Below are 12,368 nucleotides of genomic sequence, written 5' to 3'. Positions count from 1 at the left end.
CATGCCTGGTCCATGTGGTATAATTTTGTTAATTTTTTTGTTATGATTTCCATATTGATAATGTTACTGCACATTGCATTAGCCTATTCTACCTCCTAAACCTAATCTTTGTATCATGTTCATATTAAGTTTGATGAATTTTAAAAGGTATTTGGTGTACTAGGCCTGTTGTTGATGGTAGGCAGTTGGCATCCTAATCCTTGGGATTACTTGTTAAGACTAGGCTTGAGTGTACCCTGAGGTATGGTTTTCTTTTAATGCAGTTTTTCTTTCCTTATGGAAGGGCTTCTAAGGTTGGTGAGATAACAATATCTACTATGTCCTTGTTGTCCATTTTACTTTAGTCTTTTTAGTTGTTGGGGACTTTGTGTTTATTTTTCTAAGACCAAAAACTGATCAGATAGGCAAAGCTTCTTACAAGGTTACATTACATATTTCTCTAGTTTGTCCTGTCGCTAAACTTCCTGAATTTCTTTAATCTGGCCTTCTAACCAAAGGTCATTTTGGTCTGTTTAGATGCTTCTTTTCTAGAGTTCAGTTTTGTATGGCCTTATCATTCTGTCATAAAAAGATTAGATGTATCTGGTTTTCAATATCTTTCCTAGTATTTTAATGTTGTTTCAGCTATTGTAGCCTATTCCCTTGGTTTTCCCCCAGAGGAAGTTAAGAGGGTTTTGCCACCAGAAAAGACATTGTTTTAAATGTTATATTACCGAAATGTATCAATAATTTAAATGTATTTATGGTTGGATAATGGTTTCCAAGTCTTATGGTGAGGTTAAGAGGTCTTAGATGAAGGAATATTCATGATCAATTGATTTCTTTCTCTGATCCAGGGTTTCTCAATCAGGGTTCCTCCAGAGGTTGCTAGGGGTTCCTTGAGCAATGAGCAATTTCTGCCTCTCAGATAAGTTCCCACTGACACCATTGAACTTTTGAGATATCCGTAAGGTGGTAATTCTCCCCAATGTCTACAAGTGTGAGGAGCATTCTACCCACTGACCATCACACTATGGTATTATGAGTTGTAGATATAGTAACTTTCAGCAGGGGCTCCCTGAGACCAGAAAGTTATTTTAAGGATTCCTCTGTGTTGAAAAGGATGAGAAAGCCTGCTCTAATATGTGGTCTATCCTGAATGGTTTGATCAATAATGGGTAAGATTAGGACCTTGAAATTCCTAAATGAAATGAAGGTGACACTGAGTTACATTGATGGTGAATTTTTTTGACTGTCAATTAGTTTTTGTTATTTTGGTGTCACGCTTTAAAAAACACAGCAGCCTTTGGATCACTGAACCTACTTTTTGTTGTGTCATGTATTTATGCTCTTATAGAATGTTATTGATTTTCTTATGTACAAGGTCCTGTGAACCATCCCATGTTACGTGTGCATATCCAGAGTCATAGTCCATGTAAAGCATAAAGTAAACTGTATTATTTTGATTTGCATTCAATAGAAGAACTATTTTAGACTTTTGAAGGGTTCGTGCACAGATGCTTTACTCTATAAAGAGCGATCCACGTTGGGATCATTCTTCAGAGAGCATTTAACCCCTTAATCACTGCACTAGTGCGATGCAGCCACACACATTGCACGAAGTTGCATGGGGGCATCATTCACTTGGCTGGGGGTATTCCACCACCACAAAGGAAAGCATCACAGCCACAGCACGTGTGCACCCCTGCCTGCTTCCTCTGCATCTAAAGAGGGTAGCAGTTGGGGGCGGTAAAATCGTGGTTTTACCACCTCTCATCCTCACGTATGAACAAGCCCAAAATTTGTTGTACTGTCTTGTAATAATCATTTTCTACTTTATATAATATCAACATAGAAGAATGGTTGGAATGTTCTTCTCTGTGCTATACACAGGCAAATCCTGCAGAATGCATGCTGCATCCTCTTTTGTAATTGTTCTTTAATTAAAACCTTCCGTTAGAAAAGGAGGAAAACACAGATGTTAAATGTCTTGGGTAACACTGAGACAATGACAATGAGCATGGAATACTGCAAAGATACACATTTCAGCATCTGTTAAGTACAAACCCGTACATCAAGATCAGCAGACTGAGGCACAGCAAAGCCACATGTACTAATTTAGGACTTATTTACTTCTTTGCATTGCAGTAATGTGCAGAGGCAGACTGACAACTTATGGGGCCCCTGGGCAATAGGGGACCATGGGGCCCCTGTGTCCTTGCCCACACTCAAAAAACCCTATAACAAAAGGTACCAGGGGCATTTCATGGGGCCCCCTACTGACCCCGGGCCCTCGGGCAGTGCCCGAGTGCTCGAATGGTCAGTCCGCCGCTGGTAACGTGTGCATTACTGCTACACACGTTACATAAATGGCACCCCAAGGCAGTGGTCTCCAAACTGCGGCTGAATATGGCCCTTTGCTTGCCATTATTCAGCCCTGGGGCACTATTGCTCCCACTGACACCAACAATGGGGCATTCCTTCTTTTACTGACACCAAAAATGAGCACTATTTCTCTCACTGATACGATGCACTTTTTCTCAAACTGCAAGCAGTGATTTGGACTCTTCCTCCCACAGACACCAATGATAGGTCACTGGTTATATCCACTGACACTGGGACAATTTCTACTCCCACTGGACAAAGTCTGGCCCCCCTAAAGTCTACAGGATAGTAAAGTGGCCCTTTATAGGAAAGATTGGCAACCCCTGCACTAAGGCAATGCACATGTTTTGTAGTTTGTCATATAGAATGGTAATAGACCGTAGTGCATTGCATTACAAATTTTGGTATGTTTGATGGTATAATGGGCTGCCGCAACACAACCCACGCACTACAAAAAAGTAAATAGGACCTTCAGCCTTGTTTACATATTGTTACAGGTACTTATATAGCACCATCAATTTACATATATATTGTACATTCACGTCAGTCCCTAACCCTCAAGGGGTGTACAATCTAAGGTCCCTAACTCACATTCATATATACACATAGTAGGGCCAATTTACCTAGCAGCATGTCTTTGGAGTGTGGAAGGAAATACAAACTCCATGCCGGTGGTGCCATGGTTGGGATTCGATTCCACGACCCTAGTGCTGCTAGGTGGGAGTGCTAGCCACTTAGCCGCTGTGCTGCCCCACATCCATATGTAAGGCTCCATGCACATTGCTCGAATGCTGGTGACATTAGCTGTGTAAAGTCATGTTAAAAACGTGAGTATTTCAACGTTTTTTAGCATTTTTGTATGAGCGTTTTGCCGCTTTTTTTTGCATTTGTTCACGTTTGCTGTTTTTTAGAGTTTTATTTAACCAAAAAGAAAGATTTTTTTTTATCAAAAAAAGTCCAAAAACGCTGGTTTCCCACGATTTACAAGCGTTTTTCAGCGTTAAAGTGTTTCTACAGCCTAAAAAACTCCTCTAGAAACCCACTATTTCTGGGGGGTTTTTCCAGCCAAAAAACGCCCCTCCCAAAAAACATTGATTACAGACTATGTGTGCATGGACACATAGGATAACATGCTGGGGAGTTTACTGGCTGTAGAAAAAAACGTCAAAAGCCAAAAACAGCCACTGTAAAAACGTCCCGTGTGCATGAAGATCTATTGTTTACAAGGTGTTAAAGTATATGTGAACTCTCACCTTGTAAAACAGCCCATTCAGTTTAAAACAGAAATTAAAGGTAAAGCATTTGTTTATATATATAAAAAAAGACATTCTAAATACCTTTTTTCCTTTTTTTTAAGAAGTGATCACATTCTCTCTCTTCTCAGCTACATAAGGAAATAAGAGAGCTGTAGGAGGAGAAACAACAGCACACAGTGGAGGGGGGGGGGGTGTCAGGACAAGTCTGATCATTGGAGGAGAGCAGGCAGCACAGCTAGGGAACTGACTACGTAGCGCTCTCATGGCCAGTGTGGTCAGTTTTTAATAGGAACGCAGAGGGACTGGCAGGAACACCAGGGATTTCACACAAAGGAAGCAATACAAAGAGAACAGGATACTTTTTCATACAAGTACATGGTATATCAGGCATATATCAGGATTATGAAATGTTGCGGTAACCTTTTAAGAGCATTTTAGATATAAAAAGTTAATTTACCTAATCAGTTTGTTTTGCGGTTATGTTATGTTTAATACTAATTCTATCCCCGCCCTCAGCTTTATACTGTGAAGGTTCCCAGGATCCGTGCCTTAACGGAGGAACGTGTGTGAAGCTCGCAAACGGTACTCACATTTGCAGGTAAAATTGTCTGTTTTTCAAACTTTTTTTTTTCAATAATATTTTATTGAGTTTTACATTTTATCTCTTCCATCCGTTAAAATTTCAACATAACTTATTCCATTATTTACACCCCACATACAAAAAAAAATACAAACTCCCCATATCCCCCCACCCTATCCCACACCTTACCTACCCCAACCCCACCTCTCAGCCTCTTTTCTCTATCTTATTGGATTCCTAGGGTATAATATATTTTTCTTTCTATACAATTTCAATTAATTTAACCTTTTTAAACTCCTCCCACTTTTTCCATTTCTCACGAAAACATTCCACTTTATCCTCATCTATGTGGTATATTTCTTCCATCCTATATATCTAATCTAGCTTTTTGATCCAATCCGATATCCTTGCTGATTCCTGTTCCATCCAGAAATTAGTAATCAAACCCTTTTCTGCATTCAGATAGTGTAATAGCCCAGAATTTTTATACCTTTCAACCGTTAACTCTGTTCCATGTAAGAGACATACCCCAGGCTCCTTTAATATTTTTATCCCTATAATTTCTTGTGTCAAGTGAAGTACTTCTTCCCAATATTTTTGAATTTTGTGACATTCCCATCAAATGTGACCTACTGTGCTCAGTTCCCCACAACCCCTCCAACATAACGGGTTTTTCAAACTTTTAACATATTGGTAATGATAAGACTTCATGTCATGTCAGGAATGAGAGAATCAGTGCTCCTGATAAAATAAAAAAAAAATCTGAATGGAAAAAAAGTGTTCTAACACTCACTTGTCGCGCTGCTTACTGTTCCGATCTTTCCTGTATTGAAGAGTCTGCTCACTGCCCCAGAATCTTCTGCTTCTTCCTGGAGTGTCAGAAACCTGCTCCCCTTCTTTTGACGGAACCACAGACCAAAAATCTTTCAGAACTAGAATTGTGTTAGATGTAGAAGGTTCTTCAGTAGCAAAATCTCTTCAGTATGGTGGAGGTCAGAATAGAAAGTGGTGGACTAAGTAAGTATTAACTGCTTCCCGACTGCTGTATAGCAGAATTACTGCTACAGGGAGGCAGGGCTGCGCAAAATCACATATACCTTACCCGCCATACCCACGCTGCCATTGGCGGCTACAGCTGTCAATCACTGGGTCCCAGCCAGAGATTCCCAACCGGCACCCGGCGGTCGCCGAGGAACACTAACAGGGGAGAGGTCTGTTTGTAACCAATACAGATCTCTCCCCTGTAAGCACCAGCATACTGCTTTTTATTGCTCTGCATAGCAAGACATTTTTTACCTTAAAGGAGAGATACAACCAAAGTCCATTTTACTCTACTTGCCCTCTGGAGCACAGGAGTACAGTTCGTCCTGTAGCCCTGTGATCCATTTTCAGCCATCAGAAGGCTGAAGCCTGCTGTTGACTGATGTCACTCAGCCAGTCCATGCTGGAGAAAGATCTCGACTTTAAAATCAGGATCCACCCAGATGTCTGGACCGGCACCTGGCCCAGCCTTTCAGCGATCTACTGAGAGCCTGAGCCAGCCAAACCCACCCCCTTCTCGGCCCAGTGCTCCAGTGAGCACTGGGGGGGGGCAGAGCAGAGAGCCGGAGACTGACAAGTCACCGCTCTCTGCTCAGAGCGGTGGGGAGAACTGAGTGATCAGTGGTGTCTGATCACTCAGTCTTAGAGCCGGCGGAGGAAAGATGCAGCATTGGTCCAATGCTGCATCCACTTAGGTAAGTATGATTAAAAAACATAATAATAAATCCTATACTTCTCTTTTAATGTATTCACTGCATTAGGATAAAAAATGCTCAGTAAGTGTATTGCCCCCTAACCTTGCTTTATACATTATATATCGATCTGGCTCTGTGCCTGTCTGCAACCAGCGCTGCTCTCACTCCCTCTCCACATAGGCACAGAGGCAGCAGCAGAAGTCATTAAATCCTGTGAGGAGGGAGCAGGGGATGGGATGAGGGGCCACAGTCCAACCAGCTGGATAAATACACAAGTACGTCATCCTGCATGGTCTAAGCACTATTCACCAGAGCTCCTGATGGTGGAGATGGGTTATGCTGTGTGATAGTACCAGGTCACAGTCCTCAGGATAGCCCCACTAGGAGATGAGTGAGCTTGGGTCCAGTCGTAGATATAGCAGGTGGAGATCAAGCAGAAGCATAGTCAGCAAACAAGGTAAAGGTCAGTAACAAGTGGTTGCAGGTTAGGATCAAACAGAAGTGTAGTTGAGGAACAAGCCAAGGTTAATAACGAGTGATAGTGAGAAGAGGTCATGTGTTCAAATCTCGGTCCTGATGCATACTGTGTGTGTCAATAGACACACACAGCCCAGCTCAGAAGTCAGCCCACAGGTGTGCCCCCATAGGAAGCAGTTTCCTTTGGTGGCGCACAAAGAAGAGGAGGAGCCTAATGCACCAGTGAGGAGAGTACCATTGCACAGAGCAGGTAAGTAGAACATGTTTATTATTAACTACATTGCCAGCTTGCTTACAGGTTGATTGGTGGTTGGACGCAGCGGGAGTTTGTCAGCAGGTCCTGGCCAATGATTTATGGCTGAGACCTGCTGATCGGTTGTATCCAATCACAGCACAGACTCTATACACGGAGCAACGATCTGGCTGGCAAATCGGGGAGAAAAAAACAGCCAGATCTGTTTGTAAAAGCAGCACACATTAAACATTGTTAGGCACAAAGGCAACCCTTCATTGCCCCTAGATGTTAACCCCTCCGCAGCCAGTGTCATTAGTACAGTGACAGTGTACAGTATTATCAGTAATCACTATATTAGTGTCACTATTGATGTCAGTGTCAGTTAGACAGTTAGTATACCTCCCAGTGAGGGCTGTCAGCGCCAGATTGCCCGCCACCCTATTTTAGCCCACAGTTCCACCATAAGTCGCTAATCACCGCCATTATCAGTATAGTGTCATAGCTGCGTAAATTCCAGTGTCTATACCATAGTTTGAATATGCTATAACTTTCACACAAACCAATTAGTATAGACATAATGGGATTTTTTTTTTACCAAAGACATGTAACAGAATACATTTTGGGCTAAATTTATGAAGAAATGTGATTCTTTTTTGTTTGATTGGATATGATTTATGACAGAAAGTTGAAAATATTGATTTTTTTTTTGTCAAAATATTTGGTCTTTTTTTGTTTATATAATAAAAAAATAAAAAAAACAGTGGTGATCAAATACCACCAAATGAAAGCTCTATTTGAGTGAAAAAGGTATATAATTAGTCATGTTGCATGACCGAGTAATTTCCAGTTAAAGTAGTGCAGTGGTGAAAAACAAAAAATGCCCTGGTCATGAAAGGGGTAAAACCTTCCAGAGGTCATGTGGTTAAAAAGAAGTAGCAGCATTTAGAATTACTGTAAACATAAACACTGAGGCAGATGGTTCATTTTTGACAGCTGTTTGAGCTGAACTTCTGGCTTCAGTTTTAGAGCCTAAAATTGCCAGCAATTAGGAGGGGTGAGGTGGGCACAGCATAAAGGCAGAAAAATTGGACATGCTACACACCGCCTGTTCAGTTTGATAACGTTTTTGGGGTGTGTGTAGCACGCTCCGTGTCCTCAACAGCTTCAGGAAAAGTATAGGGAGTTGTGGTCAATTTTAGTTTATTCCCACCAGCATATTAAATTTATATGGCAGCACGGTGGGTGGGCTGTTATATATACAGTTGCAAGACAAAGTATGTGAACCCCTTGGGATTACGTGGAGTTTTGCATGAATTGGGCATAAAATGTGCTCTGAACGTCATCTAAGTCACAGCAATAGAAGAACAGTCTGCTGAACATAATACTACACAAACATTAGATGTTGCCATGGTTTAATTGCACATAACATGTAAACATTCACAGTGCAGGGAGAAAAAAGTATGTGAGGCCCTAGCTTAATGACTTCTCCCAGAGCTAATTGGAGCCAGGAGTGAGCCAACCTTGACTCCAATCAGTGTGATGATATTGGATGTGTTGCTGACAGCTGTCCTGCCCTTAAAAAACACACACCTGTTTTGGGTTTACTGGTTTCAAGAAGCACTGTCTGATGTGAACCATGCCTCGCAGAAAAGAGCTTTCAGAAGACCTACCATCAAGAATTGTTGACTTGCATGAAGCTGGAAAGGGTTACAAAAGTATCACCAAAAGCCTTGATGTTCATGTGTCCACGGTAAGACAGACTGTCTACAAATGGAGAAAGTTTAGCACTGTTGCTACTCTCCCTAGGCGTGGTCGTCCTGTAAAAATTACTGCAAGAGCACAGCGCAGAATGCTGCATGAGGTAAAGAAGAATCCCAGAGTGTCAGCTAAAGACCTACAGAAATCTCTTGCACATGCTAACATTTTTGTTGACACATCTACAATAAGGAAAACATTAAACAAGAATGGAGTACATGGGAGGACACCACGGAGGAAGCCATTGCTGTCCGAAAAGAATATTGCAGCACGTTTGAAGTTTGCAAAAGAGCACCTGGATGTTCCACAGCACTACTGGCAAAATATACTGTGGACAGATGAAACCAAGATTGAGTTGTTTGGGAAGAACACACAACACTATGTGTGGAGAAAAAAAGGCACAGCACACCAACATCAAAACCTCATCCCCACTGTAAAACATGGCGGAGGGAGCATCATGGTTTGGGGCTGCTTTGCTGCCTCAGGGCCTGGACGGATTGTTGTCATTGATGGGAAAATGAATTCCAGAGTTTATCAAGACATTTTGCAGGAAAACGTACGACCATCTGTCCGCCAACTGAAGCTCCGCAGAGGATGGGTGATGCAACAGGACAATGACCCAAAGCATACAAGTAATTCAACAAAACAATGGCTGCAACAGCACAGAATACGCCTTCTGGTCACAGTCCTGACCTCAACACGATTGAAATGCTGTGGCACGACCTTAAGAGAGCGATTCACACCAGACATCCCAAGAATATTGCTACACTGAAACAGTTTTGTGAAGAGGATTGGTCCAAAATTACTCCAGATCATTGTGCAGGTCTGATCTGCAACTACAGGAAACGTTTGGTTGAGGTTATTGCTGCCAAAGGAGGGTCAACCAGTTATTAAGTCCAAAGGTTCACATACTTTTTCCTCCCTGCACTGTGAATGTTTACATGTTATGTGCAATTAAACCATAGCAACATCTAATGTTTGTGTAGTATTATGTTCAGCAGACTGTGTTCTTATATTGTTGTGACTTAGATGATGTTCAGAGCACATTTTATGCCCAATTCATGCAAAACTCCACGTAATCCCAAGGGTTCACATACTTTTTCTTGCAACTGTATATATATATGTATCCATGGGGCTCCGCTGTTGTGTGCTGAGAATGTACTCACTGCATTCTCCCAGCACACTGCCTGAGCTGTCACTAATAGTTCCCAGTGGGACAGGCTTCCGATCATGTGGCCACTGTGACAGCCAATCACTTGGTGACCACAAGATTAAGAACTTTTCCTTTGCCTTTTGATGTTAAATCTGAACTTCAGATAAAAATGAAAGTTACACTGTTTCTAATAATCCCCCACTCCTCTGACAATAATGGAAACTTTTTTTTTGGGGGGGGGTAGCAGGTACCTAGTTGTGACAGGTACTCACTTCCACCATTTGGATTGCCTAAGTGATCCCCTTCTCCCAACCCCCCCCCACAGCCTCCTGGGACACTTCACAGGTGCCAGAAGACTGCGGGACCATTCACAGGGTGCAGCGCAGCTCACGCATGAGCAGTGGGAAGCTGGCTGTAAAACTGCCAGGAGTCACAGCTGGCTTCCCGAAGTCAACATAGTGGTGCTGGGGACCCAAAGACTGGCAAAGAACTGACTCGGGTGAAGACAGCGCTGGATACCTGGACAAGTAAGTGTTCTTTTATTAAAAGACAGCAGCTACAGTGTTTGTAGTTTCCAACTTTTTTTTAATGACCGAAGATCCTCTTTAAGATCCACCTAAAGGACCACCAGATGCCATCAGCAAGGGGCTAATATACCTTTTTTTGTACATGTTTAATAGGTACATTTTTATCCTTAGTTTTATTATTTGTACAAAATCCTTATTAACAATGTAACATTTAATACAAGTGCTTTTATTCTTCAGTGTTTACAGTGCCTGCCGGGCTGTCCAGTAAGAAAGCAATGCCCTGTGTTATAAACACAGCAGGCATCATGACTGGGGACGGTCCCTTTGGACTAGGATGTAGGATTATAAATGGGTTAAGTGATGGCAGAAGGGCAGGATGGTGAAGGGGCGTGATTTGGATTGTGGCAGATTATTGGTAGGAGAAAGAAAAAGGAGGGGACTCCTGCATCACGTTATGTCCCGTGACATACTGGTCTCTCAAAAATGTGAAAGAGGAGGTGCAGCGCTATATAACTAGACACAATAATAAATAAACCACTAGTGATACACAATAGTGATAAACAGTGACTGAAATTAATACCGCCACTAGATGGTGGCCATAGAGTGAGGAGAGTGAAACAGTCCAATGAAGGAGTGCTCTTGAGATCCGGGACGATCTTCAAACGTCCTATATAAAGGACCAACAGGTGATAAAATATGAAGACTGCGCACTCACCAGATACGCAATCTTTATGCGCATTTGTGTAAAATATCACTGGACCTCCTGTATCCTCATCCTGGTCTGGTCAGATCTGGTCAGCATATCCCTCAAGGCCTGGTATCCACATAGATGTAGCTTTTCCGTAGATTTGGCCGGTTTTCACCAATGCTCAAATAAATAGAAAGGGCCACATAGTGTAATATCCTCAGGTGTCTTTATTAGAGGTACAGGATAGCAGGAAAACTGACAAGCAAAAGTATACTGACCAAATGAAAATCAAAGATGGCCGCCGGGGCCCCTCGTGGCGCCGGCGGTGAGGCGTCCGACCTGCTGTAGCTTTGCCTGACGCGTTTCGAGCAATGGCTCGTACTCATAGGGGTGCAGCTTACAGTGGTGGACGCAAAATGACAGTCTTTAAATACGAACGGTGGCGCATGCGCGGTACGTCATGCGCCATTTTCCCTATGTCGGATGTCCGCGCAACAGGCGCCATATTGTTGTAGTCCGACCCGATGGCGCATGCGCAAACGCCAGACATCGGGTACATAGAAGCAAACAGCTGAAATCAATGCTGTAAGCACCAGAAATGATTCGATTGAATACTAAGGACATCAGGGATAATGCATCTATAGATAATAAGCACCTGTGTAAAGTGATATAGCTATGGGCAAAAAACAAGATTGGATCTTAATTTAATAAATCCAAAATCTTATTATATCGCCCATACTTATCATAACAAAACAATTTTGGATAAATACATCCCAAATTTAAATAAAAATATATATACATGAAAATAAAATTAAAATTCATATAAAAAATCATGTAAAAACCTGGTGGTCATACATAAATATCGGCATATATATGATCTGCCAAGCGAAAAAATGTACATACATTATAAATACCCTACTGTGTGAAAATCACATCTAGGGCCAGTGATAATTCACTCAACCATGTATATACATTCGATGCAATTATAAAACATAACATATACCTATAGATCCGTGAGCCACAAGTACATGCTAAATATTAAAAATAATAAGAATGATAATATTATCTAAACAAGAATATCATCATAATGGAAAATAGAAACCCATAATTTTGAGGTAACATAAAATAAGTGCACTTATAGGAACAATGACAAAAAATTCATACATAAATGTACATATAGGATGATATCTAAATAGTCCTAATTAGCTGTTATCAATAAAACTATTGATATCTAATTCTATATTATGTCCCATGGGGCGCATACAGTCCATCTGGAATATCCATTTTGTTTCCATTTGTGAGACTGCTCTTTTTCTATTTATGCCCCTCCAATGGGCTTGTACTGTATCGATACCCACAAACTGTAATGAAGATGGGTCCCTATTGTGATGGGTCCTGTAATGCAGTGATAAAGAATGATCTTTAAAACCCTTTTTGATGTTGCTAACATGTTCACGGAGTCTATCCTTCAATTTTCTGATGGTGCGCCCAATGTACTGTTTTTTGCACGGGCATTGCAAAAGATACACGACATATTTACTATGACATGATATAAAGTTGTTGATCTTAAATGTCCTGCCAGTACTGGTTGATGTAA

The 12,368-nt window shown here is 41.6% G+C and overlaps 1 protein-coding gene across 1 annotated transcript in view; it reads left to right on the top strand.

The window, feature by feature from the left end:
- The window catches only part of LOC149456933 (uncharacterized), a gene marked incomplete at its 3' end in the record, with an annotated part of 109,588 nt that overhangs the window by 19,237 nt on the left and 77,983 nt on the right, over positions 1 to 12,368 (top strand). The window contains exon 2 of the mRNA XM_089684221.1: positions 4,137 to 4,218. Within this exon, the coding sequence (XP_089540347.1) occupies positions 4,137 to 4,218 (82 nt within the window). The remainder of the gene's footprint in view (positions 1 to 4,136; positions 4,219 to 12,368) is intronic.

This window comes from Staurois parvus, unplaced genomic scaffold, assembly GCF_062004578.1.
Source record: "Staurois parvus isolate SC_StPar_1 unplaced genomic scaffold, SC_StPar_1.0 ptg000340l, whole genome shotgun sequence".
Lineage (NCBI taxonomy): Eukaryota > Metazoa > Chordata > Amphibia > Anura > Ranidae > Staurois > Staurois parvus.
Note: the sequence above shows the minus strand (reverse complement) of the source record. Positions and strands in the feature narration are given on the sequence as shown.